Source organism: Egretta garzetta, unplaced genomic scaffold (genome assembly GCF_000687185.1).
Source record: "Egretta garzetta isolate BGI_Z169 unplaced genomic scaffold, ASM68718v1 scaffold375, whole genome shotgun sequence".
Taxonomy (NCBI): Eukaryota; Metazoa; Chordata; class Aves; order Pelecaniformes; family Ardeidae; genus Egretta; species Egretta garzetta.
The window spans coordinates 2,648,767-2,666,362 of record NW_009259786.1 but is presented as its reverse complement, the minus strand read 5'-3'; the positions used below and the strand labels follow the sequence as shown (position 1 = coordinate 2,666,362).

The window sequence follows — 17,596 nt, the reverse complement described above, 5'->3', positions numbered from 1 at the left end:
TAGTGTTTGTTTAAAACCTCTGTTGCTTCTTGTACAGATTGTTTTATTTCAAAAAATGAGGCGGGTAAGGGAGTAAACACTTCTCAATTCCTTGAGAGCTGGAGAGCATCCTCCAGTTGCTACAGCTATAGGTGTATGGAAGCAACCAGCACAACCTCTCCCTTGGTTTGGACACACCTTAATCCCTGCCCCACCCCGGGCTTCTTGCTGCCACTTGACTCTTATCTGCTAAGCAGCATGAGGAAATAGTATGGCTACAATAGAGATTTTAAGTTGAAAATGTGAAAGAAGTCTTTAAAAATACACTCTGAAATTATAATTTTCTACTTACAGCTTGCAGAATTGAAACAAATGACAACTGTTCAGAGCCTTTAAGGCAAACAGAAGGTGGTTTTGTGAATAGTTATAAATGTATTTATAAGAAAGTACTTGAGACTAAAAAACTAGTAGTAGTCCTGGTTGTGACGTTATGCATACATGTCCATGTTGTGGTACATCATGTCATACTTAGTCCATGACTTTGACATTGTGCATGCTGCACTTCCCTCCCACCCCCCAAATAGTAGTCTAAGCTTTGGAGCAAATCTGGTTAAATTCAGATGTTAACACCTGCAGTCATTTTCTTTGTCTTCCTGTGGTTTGAGTTGTTTCAAGTATCAAAAAGCTTTGTTACCGCACTTCCTGTTTGAAGCCATAGTGAACAGTATGCAGTCAAAGCATATAGGGGGTTCACCCTTAAAAGGAACTTTATAGGTGTTTTTTTAAAACAGTGGGCTGTTCTTAAGCTTTATAATCAACAAGTTGCTTTATTCTAACTGACCCTCCACGGTATGCAGCATATTCCTGTTTGGATCAGCTAAGGTAAATGTTCTCTAACCTGCGTTTTGCCAGTGAATGTGAAGAGCTTGGAGGGGAGATTGATTTCTTTTTTTACCCTTCCTCCTTCCTGCTCTGTTTTATTTCCTACAGAAAAGTTAATACTGCTTTAATAAGAAAAATTGCTGAGATTCTAAAGGAATGTGTTCCACCCCCACTATCCATTAATGCAGTGTTTGAACTTACTGCCTTTTACGACTGGTATTTAACAATAAGCAGTAGTTTTGGGTTTTGCTTTAGACCAGCTACTGTGGAATAAACTTCAGAGTAATGAAAATGATCTTATCGGTTTTCACTTTAAAATTTAAATAATGTGTCCTTCCTAATACGTTCATTTCTTCATAGTACTTTTAAGTTCATCCCATTTATAATTTTAAGTTGTACATACGGTATAAAAGCCTTAAAATGTAACAGACCTGTTCAGCATGATACTCCTGTGTGTTCTTGCAATGTGAATCGTACAGTCTAAAATAAGTTGCATTCAAAGTTCAGAAAGTTTAAGTGGGAGAAAGCAAATAGGTGTTTCACCATTCATCACTCTGATTAACTTTCTGGTTCAGACAGAATAAGCACCTTGTCTTTTTGACGTGAGCTGTATGGTGTTCTGCCACTTTGAGCACCGTAAACTGTGTAAAGAGCAAAACCAGAGAGTGACGGAGCTGTTGTCTTGAACTGTGTTCTTCAGCCTCTGTTGTCCTCTTCATCTGTCAAGTCTATGCAGACAAATGCAGCAACACTTGCAAACAGCACCACATTGAAAGCTTGGTTCTACGACAAAGCAGAGAACTACCTGTGAAGCATTGCCCATGTTTTGGGATCTCATTAATTGCAGCTAGGTTTGGGGTGCAGTCCAGGCTTTGCAGGAACACTTTCTCATGAGATGGCTAGTCAGCTGATACTACATAATTACCTGACTGTAGGTCAGTATGGTGCTTTTCTCATTCTTCCTTTCTAACCAATAATTTGAAAAAGAACAGCAGAATTTTCCTGTTTCAACTTGTTCTTTAAACAAGCAACTAGCAGTGTAAAGGGAGTCATAGAGTGTTGCTGTTGACATTGCAGTGCCAATACACCTTTTTGCCTCCAGTTTAATTGCTTTTTCTTTCCATTTTGGTGCAGCAGATTTATACCTGATCTTTTATATTAACTTGGCCACTGTAAAAATCATTTGTTTAGCTGAATGGGGGCGTATAAAATCCCAGTGCTCTAACAAATACTGCTAAGCTTTTGTTTGCCTTTTAAGAGATGCAGTTACTGTCAGTTTTCTCCAGACTTACAGGTATGTTCTCCCAACACTGTTTTTTGGTTTTGTTTTTTAAATAAAAGACCACAGATTGAAAAACTGCTTGGCACTGATTGGAGAACTGTGAAATTAAAGGCAAATGTGGCACTATACAGGCTATAGAAGGTAAAATACATTTTTAAGAACAAATGTGTTATCAGAGACTGTTATCCATGATCTCTAACTTGGCTTTGTCATTCAGCAGCTTTTGATTTAAGGGGGAGGAAGTCAGTTTCAAGGAGAACTCTGTCCTGGAGGGCACAAGTCCTGCATGCTACAAGTGGCTGGGTGGGGAAAGTCTTATGCACCCTTGAGTATTTTGTAACCAGGGAGAACCTCGCAGTCTCACAGGACCGTGCACAGGCCCTTTGGGGTTTGTTCCCAGGGCTCCAGCTCAACATGGCACGTAATGCGGCAGTGATCTGGAGGAGCGTGCCAGCTATTGGTGAGCACAAGAGGAATTTCCCTGCCCTTTCTACATACAACTTCTGTACACGGGTGTAACAGCAGGATGGAAGTTAACCCTGTATGAGAACAAGAATTAGATATGTTAAATCTGGGCTTTGTCAAAAAGAGATTGTGAGGAAGCAGTAATATGAGCCTCAGAATTTCAGGAGCTGCAAATCAGAATATTGGGTCACTTGCACAGCAAGAGAAGCCCACTGCAGTGTATTCGTTTATTAGCTCTGGCAGGTTACAGTGTATTAGACTTCAGAATGCTCTCTAACTTTGCGTACTTGCTTTCTCAGTTTCTCATGATCTGAGCAGCTAGTATTGGGGGAGCATTGCTGCATTTCGGAACAACTTGGAGCCTATCTTCTCAGAAGCAAGCCCCCCAAGTTTTAAGGAGAGATAAGCTGTATGGTTACTGGGCTAAAATTGCCAATTGTTACATGCTTAACAGGAGTTAACCATGTTTTAGTTCCAATTTTGTTACATATTGAATCAAGTTTAGAAAAGAATTGCGTAGCATGCAAATTCTGAGACTGCCGAGAACAGTGTTTTCTTATCAAGCTTTTCTACATTAGTCCAGCTCTTGCTATTTTAAGTTGATGAAGCTTTCAGTAACCAGAAGAATTGAGAAAATTATGTGAAGCTACCTAATTATGAAGTCAGAACTTCCTTAGAGATTCTTAAAGTTATTTTCATTCTTGGATTTCACACTGCTGGTTGATAATTCCCATTTTTTATTGCAGCTTCTTGACACATAGATGGGATTTAGATGCTCATCTTTGAGGTAGAAAAAGGTCTTCTTTTAGGTAGTGAAAATGTCATATTAGCACTGTACTAAGACTTTTTTTGAAGTGTCTGACAAAAGAAAGGTTGTGTAGAAGGATTTTTTTGTTTTGTTTTTTTTTCTTACTCTGAAGGTGTTCTGGCTAATGGAATTGCTTTGCTCTATGTGGTATTAGTGATAGGAAAAGCTAGCAAAGCATTTTTCCGCCCTTCCTACTCTGATCTTTAGGCAAAAAATGCCATGAACAGGAATATAAATTTAAACACTACCAGTGGCTTTTTCAAAGCTATGAGAGAACAGTACTTTTGCGGGGGTTTCGCTATATAGATGGTGTTATTGCAGCCTGCATTTATTTCCTGAAGAGCCTCTGTTAGTCTCTTAAAAGGTAAGAAGTGGGAAAGCTTCCCGGAGGCTTTGGACTTAGTATGGGAATGGTGCTACTGTATTTCTGTATGTGCACATTATAGCCAACAGTCCTGGAGAGTACCTGAGTCATAGTGGCTGCAGAGTACAGTAACTTGGCGTGCATACAGTAGATGAGGGACCTTGTTGCGGATGTGCTTGACGTGTAGAGAACTGGTGAAGGAGTTGGCTTTGCCACAGAATGTGCATGTATGTACATATATATGTAGTTTATGTATCCCATGGAGTCTCCAAACCAATTCATACTGTGAGGAATTGCATACAAATAATGATGCGTAGTTACACACACATTTCTGTGAATGAGGATGCAGTTGTATATCAAATTACTAAGGAATATGCATGTAAAAACTTCTAGATACTCATCTCACTTTCTCTGCAAGTAAAGTTTATGATAGATGTCAAGACAAATAACCAGGGTGAAATCTCACAGGAATTTTTATTGCACTCTTACTTAAACAAACCAGGTTGGAGATTAACCAATAAACATTGTTTTAGCAAAGAAGCGATTGGAACCTGGAGCCTCAGTTGTTCCACGTGAGGAATTTTAGAGGTTTAAGGAAACAGTTTTGAACTCTACAAGTAATGCCCTATTTTGAAGCCAAATGTACATGAAGCAGGAGGGTAGAGAGAATGGAAGAAAAATACCTTGAGTTGACCAAGTCCAGCCATTTTGCAAATTTCCCATAAACAGAAAATCTGCTGATTTGTTTCCTCAACACGTAGAAAAGCACACCTTTGATTGACAGCTGTGTGACGGGGTTGGGGTTAAATACTGTTTAAACTTTGCCTTGTGAGTGTACTGGGTAACTTTTCCATTGAGAAACATGAAGTGTCGATAGGCATGATTCCGTAAGAAGTTTAAAGGGGTGTATGGGCAATTGTCGCTTTCTAAAATGACATTTGAAAGTTAGATCAGATATGGCTGTGATAAGATTGGACACCAATATATCCCTTGGTATAACCTCATGTAACCATAAGGGTAGTGAAAGCCTCATACAAATTTCTGGTATGTGCCATTTTTGGTAGTCACTGTAAAAATAAGCATGTGACTTGTTTGCTGGTGTCTCTTCAGTGTGTGGTTTAAGATATTACCAAGAAGTTGCTGGTGTGGGTGGCTGTCTGGGAGCATGAGATTCTGTATAGTCTTTCTTTTTGATGTCATGTACTTCTGTTTTCAGGTTCATACAACACTAGGGACCAAAGAAGCATACGTAACATTTCTGTGGTGCTGGGACCAACCTTCTGAAAGAAGACTCTAAAATAACTTTTTGCCTTCAAGTTGTTTGTCCTGGAACTAACTTGTCTTTGGAGAAGAGCTCAAGAGAGAAAAGATTTTCATATTGGAACTGTTATAAACAAAGCTATTTAAAGAACTTGCTACCTGAAGACAGATTTACGGAGGTTGAGTCCTGCTTTTCATCTGTGTTCCCACCTCAGACTGTAAACAATGAGTGAGTTTTGGTTGTGTTTCAACTGCTGTATTGCAGAACAGCCTCAGCCTGTAAGTATGAATATTAGCACAGCTTTGTTTTTGTATAATTAACTACATCGTTCACATTTCCTGGTTTTCTTACGGCTTTTTAAATTAGTGCTGTTTGGCCGAGTTCAGTGAGAACTAAGCAATTAATTAAGATCCTGGCTTAGTGGGGACAAAAAAATGTCTGGTTTAGGCTGTTGTCACACAGATATTTTCCTGTCCTTAAGCTCAGATCTATCCAAAGCCTTTGTAATGAACCTTTATTTGTTTTAATTGAAGAGGAGGAGAAGGGAAGGCTGAGGAGGACCTAAACATTAATTCTAAAATAAGTAATTTTTGAGTGGAGACCTGTAACTGTCCTGACTTCTGAATGGCTTAAGGCCTGGCTTCAGGTGTGGCTGGACAATGGTAAAGGAAGGAAATTATTCTGTTAGAAGCCCAGAGTGAAATCCAGTCTTCTTCACCTTAATTTAATTAAGGATTTCAGCCTTAATTGTTTTGTTAATTTTTAGATGAAACCTTAGGAGTGTAAAGGGACACACTCATACCATAAATACTTTTTTTTAAATAGAATTTGGAATGTCTATTATGTGAAAAAGTACATAGCAAACAGCTGGATAAAAGAACATTTCAAAACATATGTAAAGGAGACAAAGTACAGAAATATTCTTGGGTTTCATATAGTCTGACTAGATTTAGAGCGTGTTCCTGAGTCCAGTGCTGTTGGGAGAAAGTGTGCCTGCATGAAGGTGGAATTAACCAGGAATATGGTTAGCACTGGGAGAAAAATCATTGTATGTTATGGCATCCAGATCAAGCGAAATGAATGTATAGAAAGGTCAGGCATCTTGCAAATACACGGAAAAGAGCCCAGTTACCACTACAGGATATGGTGCAATTACAGTGACCAAGACAGAGTGAATAGAGCAAACTTACATTAATATGCTCAGATGATAATATTTGGCTTTAGGGAAGCCAAAAGATTAAAAAAAAAAAAATAAAAAAAATGTAATGTTAGGCGTTGTCATTGCTCAAAACCTGATTGCCAGACTGATCCTAGGGTGGCAATGCAAATATCGAAGTGTGACCATTAGTGTTTCTAACAAATGAATGCAAATTTATCTCAATCTTAGTCAAGTACAGCTGTGGGAGATGAACTGACATTGAAAGCTGCAGTCCTCTCCTCTTGCTTGAATACTACACAGTCCTTTAAAATGCTAGCTGCACCCATATATAGTCAAAGTTATTTGCCTAGTTTTTGGAACATGCATTTCAATTAAAAATAAGGTATGACTGTTAAAAATCCTTGAGATACAAGACGGCATATTCTGTTTGTTTACAAGAATCCTGAAGCTCAGTCCTTATAAAATCTTGACTCAAGCTTTATAATACAGTTAAGTCAATGCCCAAGAAATACATGAGATGTTAATACAGCATGTAGTGATCTGTGGGTCATGACTCATCGAAAGGGTGGAGAATGTACTTCAAAAGTGGAGAAAAGGGAAACAACCCATTTTTGTATGTTTCTGCTGATCTGGTGGCGTGCGTTTGCTTAGAAAATTAAAACCATCCTTATGTCCAAGATACAAATAGCACATTGCTGAGCATTGACCTAGTTCCTGAAATCTGCCTTTCAAATGTTGTGGGAGCCTTGCTCGTTATGAAGAGCCAAAATTCTTCAGGACACATCTGAGGAAAGAGTTGTGGGCACTCCGTGGCGTGCCTGATAATAGGCACTTGTCCTTCCCCTGCAGTTACTCAGCTCATTTTGCTGTGTTGTGTTGCATAGCTGTTGTTCTGCTATGCACTACTGCAATAAGCGGAGTATTTAATCAGATACATATACATCTGAGTAAGTACAGGAATTTTCTTCCTCTCTGACATGTAGCATGTACTGTCTGTGTGAGCAAACTGATAAACCAGGCAAGTGGTAAGGAAGCAGTTTGTCCCTGGGACCCCTAGAGGTCATCTAGTCCAACCCCCCCTGCAGTGAGCAGGGACACTGCTAACTAGATCAGGTTGCTCAGAGGCCCATCCAACCTGGCCTTGAATGTTTCCAGGGATGGGGCCTCCACTACCTCTCTGGGCAACCTGTTCCAGTGTTTCACCACCCTCATTGTAAAGAATTTCTTTCTTATATCCAGTCTAAACCTACCCTGGTTTAGTTTAAAACCATTACCCCTTGTCCTGTCACAGCTGGCCCTACTAAAAAGATTTTTCCCATCTTTCCTATAGGCCCTCTTTAGGTACTGTAAGGCCGCAGTCAGGTCTCCCCGCGGTCTTCTTTTCTCCAGGCTGAACAAGGCCAACTCCCTCAGCCTGTCCTCATAGGAGAGGTGCTCCAGCCCTCGGATCATTTTTGTAGCCCTCCTCTGGACCCGCTCCAACAGTTCCATGTCCTTCTTGTGCTGAGGGCTCTGGAGCTGGATGCAGTACTGCACTCATCACCGGTCTCCATCTGGATATGGAGCCATTGACCCTCTGGATGCGACCATCCAGCCAGTTCCTTATCCACCAAACAGTCCGCCCATCAAATCCATAGCTCTCCAATTTAGAGAGCAGGATGTTGTGGGGGACTGTGTCAAAGGCTTTGCAGAAGTCCAGATAGATGACGTCCATTGGTTTTCCTTTGTCCACTGTTGTCACACCATCGTAGAAGGTCACTAGGTTTGTCAGGCAGGACTTGCCCTTGGTGAAGCCATGCTGGCTATCTCGAACTATCTCCCTGGCCTCCATGTGCTTTAGCATAGCTTCTAGGAGGATCTGTTCCTTTATCTTCCCACGCACAGCTGGGAAGCATAGCTTCCTCATGGTCATTCATAGTTAACTGACTAACAGTGGCCCAGCCATCACTTTCATGTTCAGCCATTACATGTTCAGCATGCTTCTTCTGTGGAAGGACTAGGGCAGTCTTCGAGCAAAACTAACAACCACCAGCCTCTCTGAATAAAGACCTTGAAAGCAGGAAGTTACTTAATTTGCTACTTTTTCTGATCAATACTTAAAATACTCCTTTTGTTTTTAAACTTACATTCTCTGAAATGGGGTGGGGGGTATTGTTCTTACTATCTTTGTAAGGTGCTGCTGTCTGGGACACCTTTAATGTCATGGGTAGTGACATAAATTTTAAGCCTCTTCACTGGAGAAAAAAAAACCTGGCACTTTTAGTAGTTGCATGTTTCTGTGATATTTATAGCTTCCATCGATCTAAGGAGTTTTCCTCCTCTTGAAATCCAGGATGCAGGAACTGTCTCTGTTGCTTGCTTCTGGCAAAATTGTAGCATATTGTATCAGTAATCTTCAGCATCTCTATTCTTTGCAGCTATAGTGCAGTTAACATGAAAAATGCGTACATGCAACTGAGTCCTTTCAGTCAATTTTACAGAAGACTATGGAAGACTCAGACTGCACACAAAGGCATTTTCTAGGTTATTGCCAGTGCTCTGTGTGCCTTCCAGACTTGCATATTGGTGCTTTCCAGCACTTTTTCATGGCTTTGAACCATGTCTTTTTAGGTAAGACTTGCAAACTTTATGGCAATAACACATTACTTACTTAATTTCATTGCCGTCGCTTCCCTAATAGCATACGCCAGAGCAGAACAGTAACAATGCTGCCATCATATATGAGTACCTTTAAGAGGTTCCTTAATTAAAAGACCATATTCAAGTATGACCATCATCTTTTATTGAAATGTGTCATGGCACAGCTTTTTGTCTTTTGCCAATGCTAAATGGGTGCACTGTGTTGCTGTGAAATAAAATACAGGCGTCTTGGAAAGTGATATTCTACTCTCTCCTAATGTTACTTTGGTTGCTAAATATTTTGCTTGATGTTTCCAAGACTGCAGGACTCGCAATAAGATCATGGAAGGGACATGTTTGAACATGGGTCTCTATGCTTCTCTGAAATAGGGCGGTAACTGAAGAAACAGAGTATACTAAAAACCAAAACTAAATAGTGATACAGTTGAAGGAAGCATGTTCCTGATGGTGGCTTAGGTCTTGCTTTTTAGTAGCCTGAGGTCTTTACCACAGTAGAATGCAAAGAACAGCCAAGGGAAGGTGTTATCCTTTCAGCTTCTAGTTTCTTCTTGTCCGATTTGTATTGATAATCTATTTTACCGCAATTATTATTTTAGACAAGTAGTTGCTTTCACATTTGTTTTCATGATACCAAGCAGGTGATGTTAATCTCTTAAGAACTATGTTCAGGTTTTCTTGGTTGTTTAAATAGTCTGAATTCAGTCTCTTATGATCTGACCCAAACCTTTTTTTATTTTGAGAGGAGTAGCACTTTCTGTGATTGCACCAGGTTTCTTACACCTCCTACTGATACCCTTTATAGGTTCTGTAAGCTGATCTTGCGCCTTCCAGGGACAAGATGAGTCTTTCTTCCCATGCTTCCTATGCACTGTCATCCCATCCACTGCCACGTTTCAGTAAACTCTGCCAATTCCCAGCTACCAGATGCATTGCTTGGTAACAGAAGTTTAGAGAGCCTTTTATCTCACAGGTTTTCAGGGAACATGTCTGTGGTTTCTTTCTTAGGCTGAGCTTGTCGCCTACACCAGGAATCTGTTCTTTTCCTCCACTTATTTTTTTTTTTGTGTTCTGTCCATTTTTAACTTGCAAAGTTAATTTTTGGTTTGAGAAGCCTTTGGTCATGATCTGGTGCGCTCCCACCTGGTTTGGACTGCCGCCCAGTACAGCTGAGCTCTTCAGTTTTCTTTGACTTCGCAGTAAAATTACTGCTCTGCTGTAAAAGAATAAACTGTGCTCTCCTCCTCCTTGCTCCAAGCTTCATCTTCTCTAGTTAATTAGTTTCTGTTTTGTTGCTTGTCTCTCATTTAGATGATTTCCATTTTGTCAAAGGGCTATTATAGTTTCGCTGCATCCTATGCCATCAGTGTTTAAAGTGGTTTAGAAGGTTTTTCCTTCGTGTCTTTTTTGATGTATGAAAGAGGACTGACAGATCTGTAGAGTGGGGAGGCCCATCTTAAAAGACAGGCAGAAAAATGTTTGCATGTACTGCTATATTTATCAACTGAATTGAATGCTGAATGCTGTGGAAGACATAAGTGATCTTGACTCTGGTTACTTAAGGAAATTCACCACTGATGGATATTGTCAGCTCTAGCTTTTTTCCTAGAGAGGGAGTCATAGGTATAGCTAAGGGGATACATCTACCACTGCAACTCTTAAAAAAACATGAACACAGTAAAGGTAATGAAGCATTCAGTATGCATAACAAAAGCAGAATAAATCACCCTCAGTAGGTATGCACAGTAAATCAGGTTTTTGCTCCTGAAGTAGTGAGCCAGGCTCCCCATTCAGTACGGCAGTGCTGCACAAGTGCAGCTTCTGGCTCGAAATGACTAAAACTCAGGCTCTCTTACTCATTAAATTTGATCAGCCTACCACATTCAGTAAGACCATGAAAGACTCAAATGTAAAAGGTGACAACTCTAGAAGAGAGCCCTCAGATTTCAGAGTTGCTGTACTGAGTTTCATATTGAGCTGCCAGTTCAGATGTTTCAAATTCCTTCCTTTTCCTGTTCGGTGCTGTTGTAGAAGTACCCTAAGGGAACACCTTATCAAAGGGGGCAGAGTTAAATAAGCAGCGAAATGCTTGGCTTTTATTCCTCAAACCTGGTCTGTTTGTGCTGCTTTCAGCCTGATAGAGCTGCTTTAGATTTTTATTTTACCTTTAAATTAGCCCTCATGTGCCTTAAAATGTCTGTTGTGATGTTCAATTATTAAAATGTTTACAAAGAAAACAAAAAAGGCAGTATTTTGTGTTTATATATACATACCTGAATGAAAATTAACTGAATATTTTGTGATCCTTTATTATGGCTGTGAAATTTTTAGGAGCTCTTAGTGAGCTGTATCAACACTATTTATTTAATATGATACTAGTTGATGGGATGGAAAATAGCGCTTTGGGAGAGTGGAAACAAGAATTATGCCTGCTTTCTGTTGATGAGAATGTGTTTTGCCATCATCAACATATTTGGAGAAGGATGTAATATGCTTTTAATATCTACAGGCTCTACAGAGGTCAGGCTTTCTGCTTAAGCATGGGGAGGACTTTGTTCATCTGGACACCAGTGTTAGAGCCCTTGAATCTCTCGTTTCTTCTAAATCTCCACGTTTTTCAGTGAGAAGACATCTTCAAGAGCAAAACCCAGTATAAGTCACCAACAAAAGGGGCTGCCGCGAGAAATAGTTCATGCTGCCTGGAAAAAGTTGATAATTTTGCAGCCACCCTTGGAGACTGTGCTGAAGCATTTCTGAAATAAACCAATACAGTTTTTGTAATTTTTTTTATAATGGAAGTTGAAGCTACAAAGCCCTGATATTTTTGGTGTGCCTTAATTTTAATGCTTTTTTTTTTTCGTGTCATTGCTTTTCATGTCAGAACAGGGGAGATGGGCAAGCACATAGGTTTAGGGGCATTTCTACTTGCCAGCAGCTAAAAGCAGAAGTAACTTGGACATAGTCTGAGAGATGTGCACCTTCACCAACTCCGTATGGAATTATGCTTTGTGTTAGTGCATAGAGAACTCAGTCGTTGCCCTGAAGCTAAGTGTTCAGCCTTTTACCTTGAACTGGTTTTGATGTAAAAGGGACTATTGAGAGTAGAAGCTTGCTCTGCTGCTAGCTTACTGTATTTTTATTGTAACTTTTCTGTAATGGGGCCAAGATACTCCGTTGAAGATAATTCTTAAGACCAATATGCAAGTCACAAAATAAGCATTTTTAATGGCTACACTAAGGATCTCTGCCTGCACTTACATTTTTAATTCCCAATGTTAACATTTCACAATGATTAAAGTTTTCCTTTTTCAGACTGTTCCTCAAACTCTTGGTTCTGCAGTTCCTGTCATGACTCTTACTTATGCATGAGACATGCATGATGTCAAAGTTCCCATTGAATTATATTATAGCTGTTCTTCATGTATTCTCGGAGATCCTGAAATTATAAGGTACCCATTAAGCCATAGGCTTTAATACATCATCACTTGCAATGATTTTCTCATTTTCATCTTCAGAGTGGCTTAACTGATCACTCTCAAAAGCTGACTTCTGAAATTCTGGGTTAATACCCCGCCACGGAGTGAGAAAAATAGAGGAGTGGAGGTTGGGCAGAAAAACTGAAGCTCTGAACCGCACGCTGATGCTGATTCAAGGAAGTAATGCCTCTCTGAACCCCTCGGGTTTGCTTCTGCTTTTCAAATAATTTTACAGGGTTTTTTTAGCTACTTTGGTGTACCCTCAAGAGAGCTGTAGTTTACTGTAGCTGAGGAAAGATGCCATCTCTCTTTGTGTTTTCTCCCTCAAACAAATGTGTGTTGCTGAGTGATTTGTTGAGATGTCATGCTCTGAGAGTGACCTGATAACAAAAGGGAGAGGCTCACATGGAATTTTAAATAGTTTTAAGCTACCTTATCTCCCATCTTGAAATTGTGAATTCAGCTCATTCAGTCTCAGAGAATATTGTGGGGTTATAATACGCTGTCTTCAGCAGGCACAGGGTCTTCATAATTGTTTTTTTCTCTTGCTTGTGGTATGATGGTTTTTCAGTGTGAATGCAACTACCCTTTGTGTTTTGCTTGATGGTTTCTCATAAAGGACTACCTAGTTCATAGTTCATATATTTTCATACTGGGATGCTTTCAAACTAGCGTATTTTAATTTTGCCTTATCTGTGGCAGGTCTGCGTTACGGGTTAGGTGTTTCTAACCTGCACAAGACGGTTTCAAGGATATGTGGCTGCATTATCTCCGGAAACTGAGAAATAAATTGGGACTAAATCTTTCTCTTCTAAGTTTGCCCAGACCAGCACTTTGCTGGCGTTGCATGGCACTTCATGCTCTACTGCTCTAGCACGGTGGTGTTGGCCAGCTGGAGCTCCCATCTCTGGAGCAGGGGCACAGGGCTCTTCTCATCATGGTGCACAGCAGCAAACGCTCTTGCTTATCAGAGGCTGCCTTCCCTCTGTTTTACATCCATCTCTCGGAGCAGATGTGGTGCAGCACAGAGCCTTGTAGTTTCACTTGTTAAAAGGAATTTTGATGTTTTAAATTTTTCTACTTACTTAAAAACCAGAAACTTTTCTGATGGGCAGTGACTGTGGCGACAGCTGAGCGCAGGTGAACACTGGAAATTTGTGGCAGTCTCTTATTCTGCCCTCAGACTGCTTTAAGCACAGGTCAAAGTCTTGCCTTCGCTGAAACACCTGAGTTATGCCACTGATTTTGAGTTCAGTTTTCTTGCAGCCCAGGCCTGAATCATTTGAGAGGTCAGCATTGCTGTCTCTGTTTTACAGCTGGAAGATGTCAGCAGGCTACATGGGGAGCTGTAGGACAGTCCATTGGGGGCTTCAGAGTCTGATCTTAGATGAGGAATGAACAGGAAAATTGCATCGGGCGGCATGTAGATGTTAAATGGGGATTGCACCAGAATGATAGAATTCTAGAGGTGATGTCACATCAGGGTTTTCAAAAGACAGCTGCATAAACTGTCATTAATCTTTACCTCATTATGTGTATTTGCATAAAACTTGCCTTTTGGGGTGAACTGAAAAACTGATGCTATCAGGAAATAAATTATCTCAAGAAAGCACACTTGTCTATGTTCAACTGGGAACTGAAGTTGTGTGTCGAGGGAGTGTATTAGTTATAAAAGGAAATTACTCTTTATGACTCATGAAGTTCCTCTAAACGTAGGGGGCTTCCAAGCCAAATCCACTTCAGGTAGATTTCTTGAAAGACTTGAGTAAAATTAATATAGGACAACATGCTATTTAACTCTGTTTGGAGCAAATACTACTTAAAATACAGCTTGACAGACTCCAGTTACTTAAAAAACACTTAATTGCTAGTCTCTGGGATGATGGTTAAATAGTAGATTACTGTTAAAATGAAGCAGTAAATCCTGCTGGGCACATATTTGAAACTAATCTGCTAGGTCACGCAAACCCACACACACATACGTGTGTGTGCTTGCATGTAATGTACGTGTGTTTGTGGTAGCAGCTTGACATTGCTGAACTTGTAAAGAGAAGAAGCAAGGCCAACACAAGAATAGGCGTGCATCTACAGAATAGCAGGCAAAAGAGCCTACAGGGCCTTTTATTCTCCGTGGAAAAATATCAAATGTGGGGTGTTTTTTAACATCAGAATTCAGCTTTGAAAATGAAATGACTCTTCAGTTTGTCATGCAAAGAAAGGAAGATTTGGGGGATGAAAGAAAATAAGTGCAATGTGTGTACACTTCAGAGAATAAAGATACAGGACTTATATGTGAGAGAGGACAACTGGGGCTACCTAATTATTGCTTTTAAAAACCTGTCAAAGATTTCTAAGCATATCATGCTATGTGGATATTCTCTTTCCTGTAAGCTAACCATGAAGATGGTGCAAATTTGTAGAACAGTATGCAGCCAGTGCTAGGCTGCTACCAGTAGTGAGTATGAGGGAGAAGAGGTGATTAAAGTGGCCATGGTGAAAGCCATGTGGATTAACCTGACTGCTGGAAGACTAGAAAGGATGTAATCACAGACTCTTTGTATGGCCCTGCCCCTAAAGAAAGAAAACATATGCACATATCTCAGGTCAGTGAGTTTCAGCTGCTCTTTTTAATTTAGAAATAAAATGCCAACATTTCCGTTATAAAAGGAGAGGAAAGTTCCTACACAGAGAAGATAATCAAGAGGAAATTTACACATTTTAATACATACACACCTAGATTAAAATCTGGCAAGAAACTGACTGATGTGTGAAGACAGATGTGTGTTAGCTGATTTAGTGGTTAAAGAACTGGAGGTTATGGGGTTTTCTGCAGGCTGCACCGCTTAATGTTTTTCTACATAGCAAAGGAATACAAACTGTAGTTCCTAGTTTCTCTGACTTGTGAAGTATGTTTTGGATGGTGGGTTGGATTCTGGTGTTTTGCAATTTCTTTTTGTGTGTGTGTGTGTGTGTATGAAATGATCTCCTGAATTACAGCAAAAACCAGCTGCCAGAGCATTTTTCTGAATGCTTGCCTGGGATCCTGCTAATTGTGCTGAGATCCTCTGAGAAAAGGCACTACCAAACAATAAAAAATACAAAACTCTTGGATGTTTAGTGGTAGGTTTTCATGGAGCATGTATATAAGCATCATGATTTTTTTTGAAGGCAGCACAGCTTAAATGTTAAGGCAAAAATTTATTTTAGCTAACTTTTGAAACAGATAGTAGTTAATTATAGATTACATATGTATTTTTTTTTAGACTTAACTACTTACTTGATGTTCATTGTAAACAGCTTTTCCGTTTTTGAAGAGATCATAGTGCCCATCACCAAAATGACATTCTGCAATATCTTTCTGTCTCTCTCTCTGAACTTGACACTCGTGTAAATATTAATTTCTGTTTAGTCAGAGTGAACAGAAGAGCTTATATCTATGATCTATGTCTACTTTTGTATTGGGTTCGCATGGCAAGATTTTTGGGGGATGGGGCAGGTGCTACAAGGGGTGGCTTCTCTGAGACGCTGCCAGAAGCTTTCCTTGTGTCTGACAGAGCCAATGCCAGCCAGCTCTGAGGTGGACCTGCTGCTGGCCAAGGCTGAGCCCATCAGCGACGGTGGTAGCACCTCTGGGATAACATATTTAAGAAGGAAAAAAACCCTGCTGGAGAACAGCAGCCAAAGAGAGGAGTGAGAGGAGCAGCCCTGCAGCCCCCCAGGCCAGAGCAGCAGGAGGGCAGGAGGGGCTCCAGGCGCCGGAGCAGAGATTCCCCCGCAGCCCCTGGTGCAGCGCCTGGTGGGGCCGGCTGTGTTTGCTGGCCGGGCTGGTGACCCCGCAGGGGACCCACGCTGGAGCAGTCTGCTCCTGAGGGGTTGCACCCCGTGGGAAGGAGGGACCCACGCTGGAGCAGTGCATGAAGATCTGCAGCCCCTGGGAAGGACTCACATTGGAGCAGTTCATGGAGGACTGTCTGCTGTGGGAGACTCTAATGCCCGCATCCATGGATCATCACAGAACTTCGTGGAAACTCAGTGAAATGGTGAAACAAGACTGAGGCATAGAAACCATGCAGGAAATCTGGGAAGAAAATGAACTTCTTGCAAATTCTGTGCCTTGATCATGGAATCATGTTTCTGGATGGTGTAGCTAGATGACACTGTGGCACAGGGAACTCTTAAAATAATCTGATATGATTGGAATTTGGCAGTTGTCATACTGGTGAGCCAGCTGTCCAAAACCAACTTGTTTTATTGGCATAGCTGCCAGAGTCCACTGGAGACCTATTTATTGATAAAGGCTACCTGACACTAAGGCTATGAAACATAGAGTGGTGGTGGTAGTGTTTTAGCTTAGTTGTTGGGTTTTTTCTTTAAATTAGAAACAATAGATATTTTCCCCCATCAATTACTATTCAGTTCTGTGTTCATAGCTCTAGTTGTTGGAGAGATGGAGTTGTGTTCTGTCTTTTTAGGTATCATATGCTTCCATTTGCTGAAGAGTAGAAGGAAAAATATTTACTATAAATAATCTACACTTATTGTTATGCACCCAGTTTAGAAATTCCCAGCCTGCAGCTCTTTAGAAAACCTGGGTTTGTTCTGTATGTTTATTGCTTTTTCTCCTCTTCATTCTGACTTTTTTTAAACTGCCAGCAACTGTAAATCTGTAGCCAACAGCTGATGTTGGCTATATCTTGGTTTTGATAGAAGCTGACTCCACTTATGGAACTGGGAAGCAGTTGCCCTGCAGTTGCCAGTAATGCAAGAACCTGGAGAGCCTGAGAGATCTCCATGGTGCTCCGTGTTGCAATGCCAAAGCTTCCCCTGTTTTGCTGACTGTTAAAGAACCATGCTTTCCTATTCCTATCCTAAGAAGCTCCTAAATACGGGCTTATTCTGGCAAGACCAGTGGATCTGACACACTAAGAAAGCCACTGTATTTCTTGGCCTTCTAAAGTGGATCCAACTTCAGAATTGCCAGTACTAGACTGAAGGAATGGTGTCAGAAAGCACACAAGTAGGAGACACAATAATAGGAATTCTGCTCTCACAGTAATAAATTTATCATAGATAACTTAGTGCAGAAGACCTGCAAGACAAGGAAGGATAGGTTTCCCACAGAAATGGACTGGTAAGTAGAAAGGTTTTTCTGAACAACATTATGAGCAGCCAATACTGCTTTTAAAAACGATCGTGTGATATGTTGTTGCTCCTACTTGTGAGTCTGGCAGTAAATTCTGAATAATGAAGGTACCTGAGACTTTGTCCTCAACAAAATTTGTC

At 40.6% G+C, this 17,596-nt stretch overlaps 1 protein-coding gene across 1 annotated transcript in view; it reads left to right on the top strand.

The window, feature by feature from the left end:
* CDC42SE2 (CDC42 small effector 2) overlaps window positions 1–17,596 on the top strand; it is an 85,961-nt gene that overhangs the window by 47,238 nt on the left and 21,127 nt on the right. Inside the window, exon 3 of the mRNA XM_009639535.2 lies at window positions 4,997–5,319. Coding sequence (XP_009637830.1) covers window positions 5,266–5,319 — 54 coding nt within the window. The 5' untranslated portion in view covers window positions 4,997–5,265. The remainder of the gene's footprint in view (window positions 1–4,996; window positions 5,320–17,596) is intronic.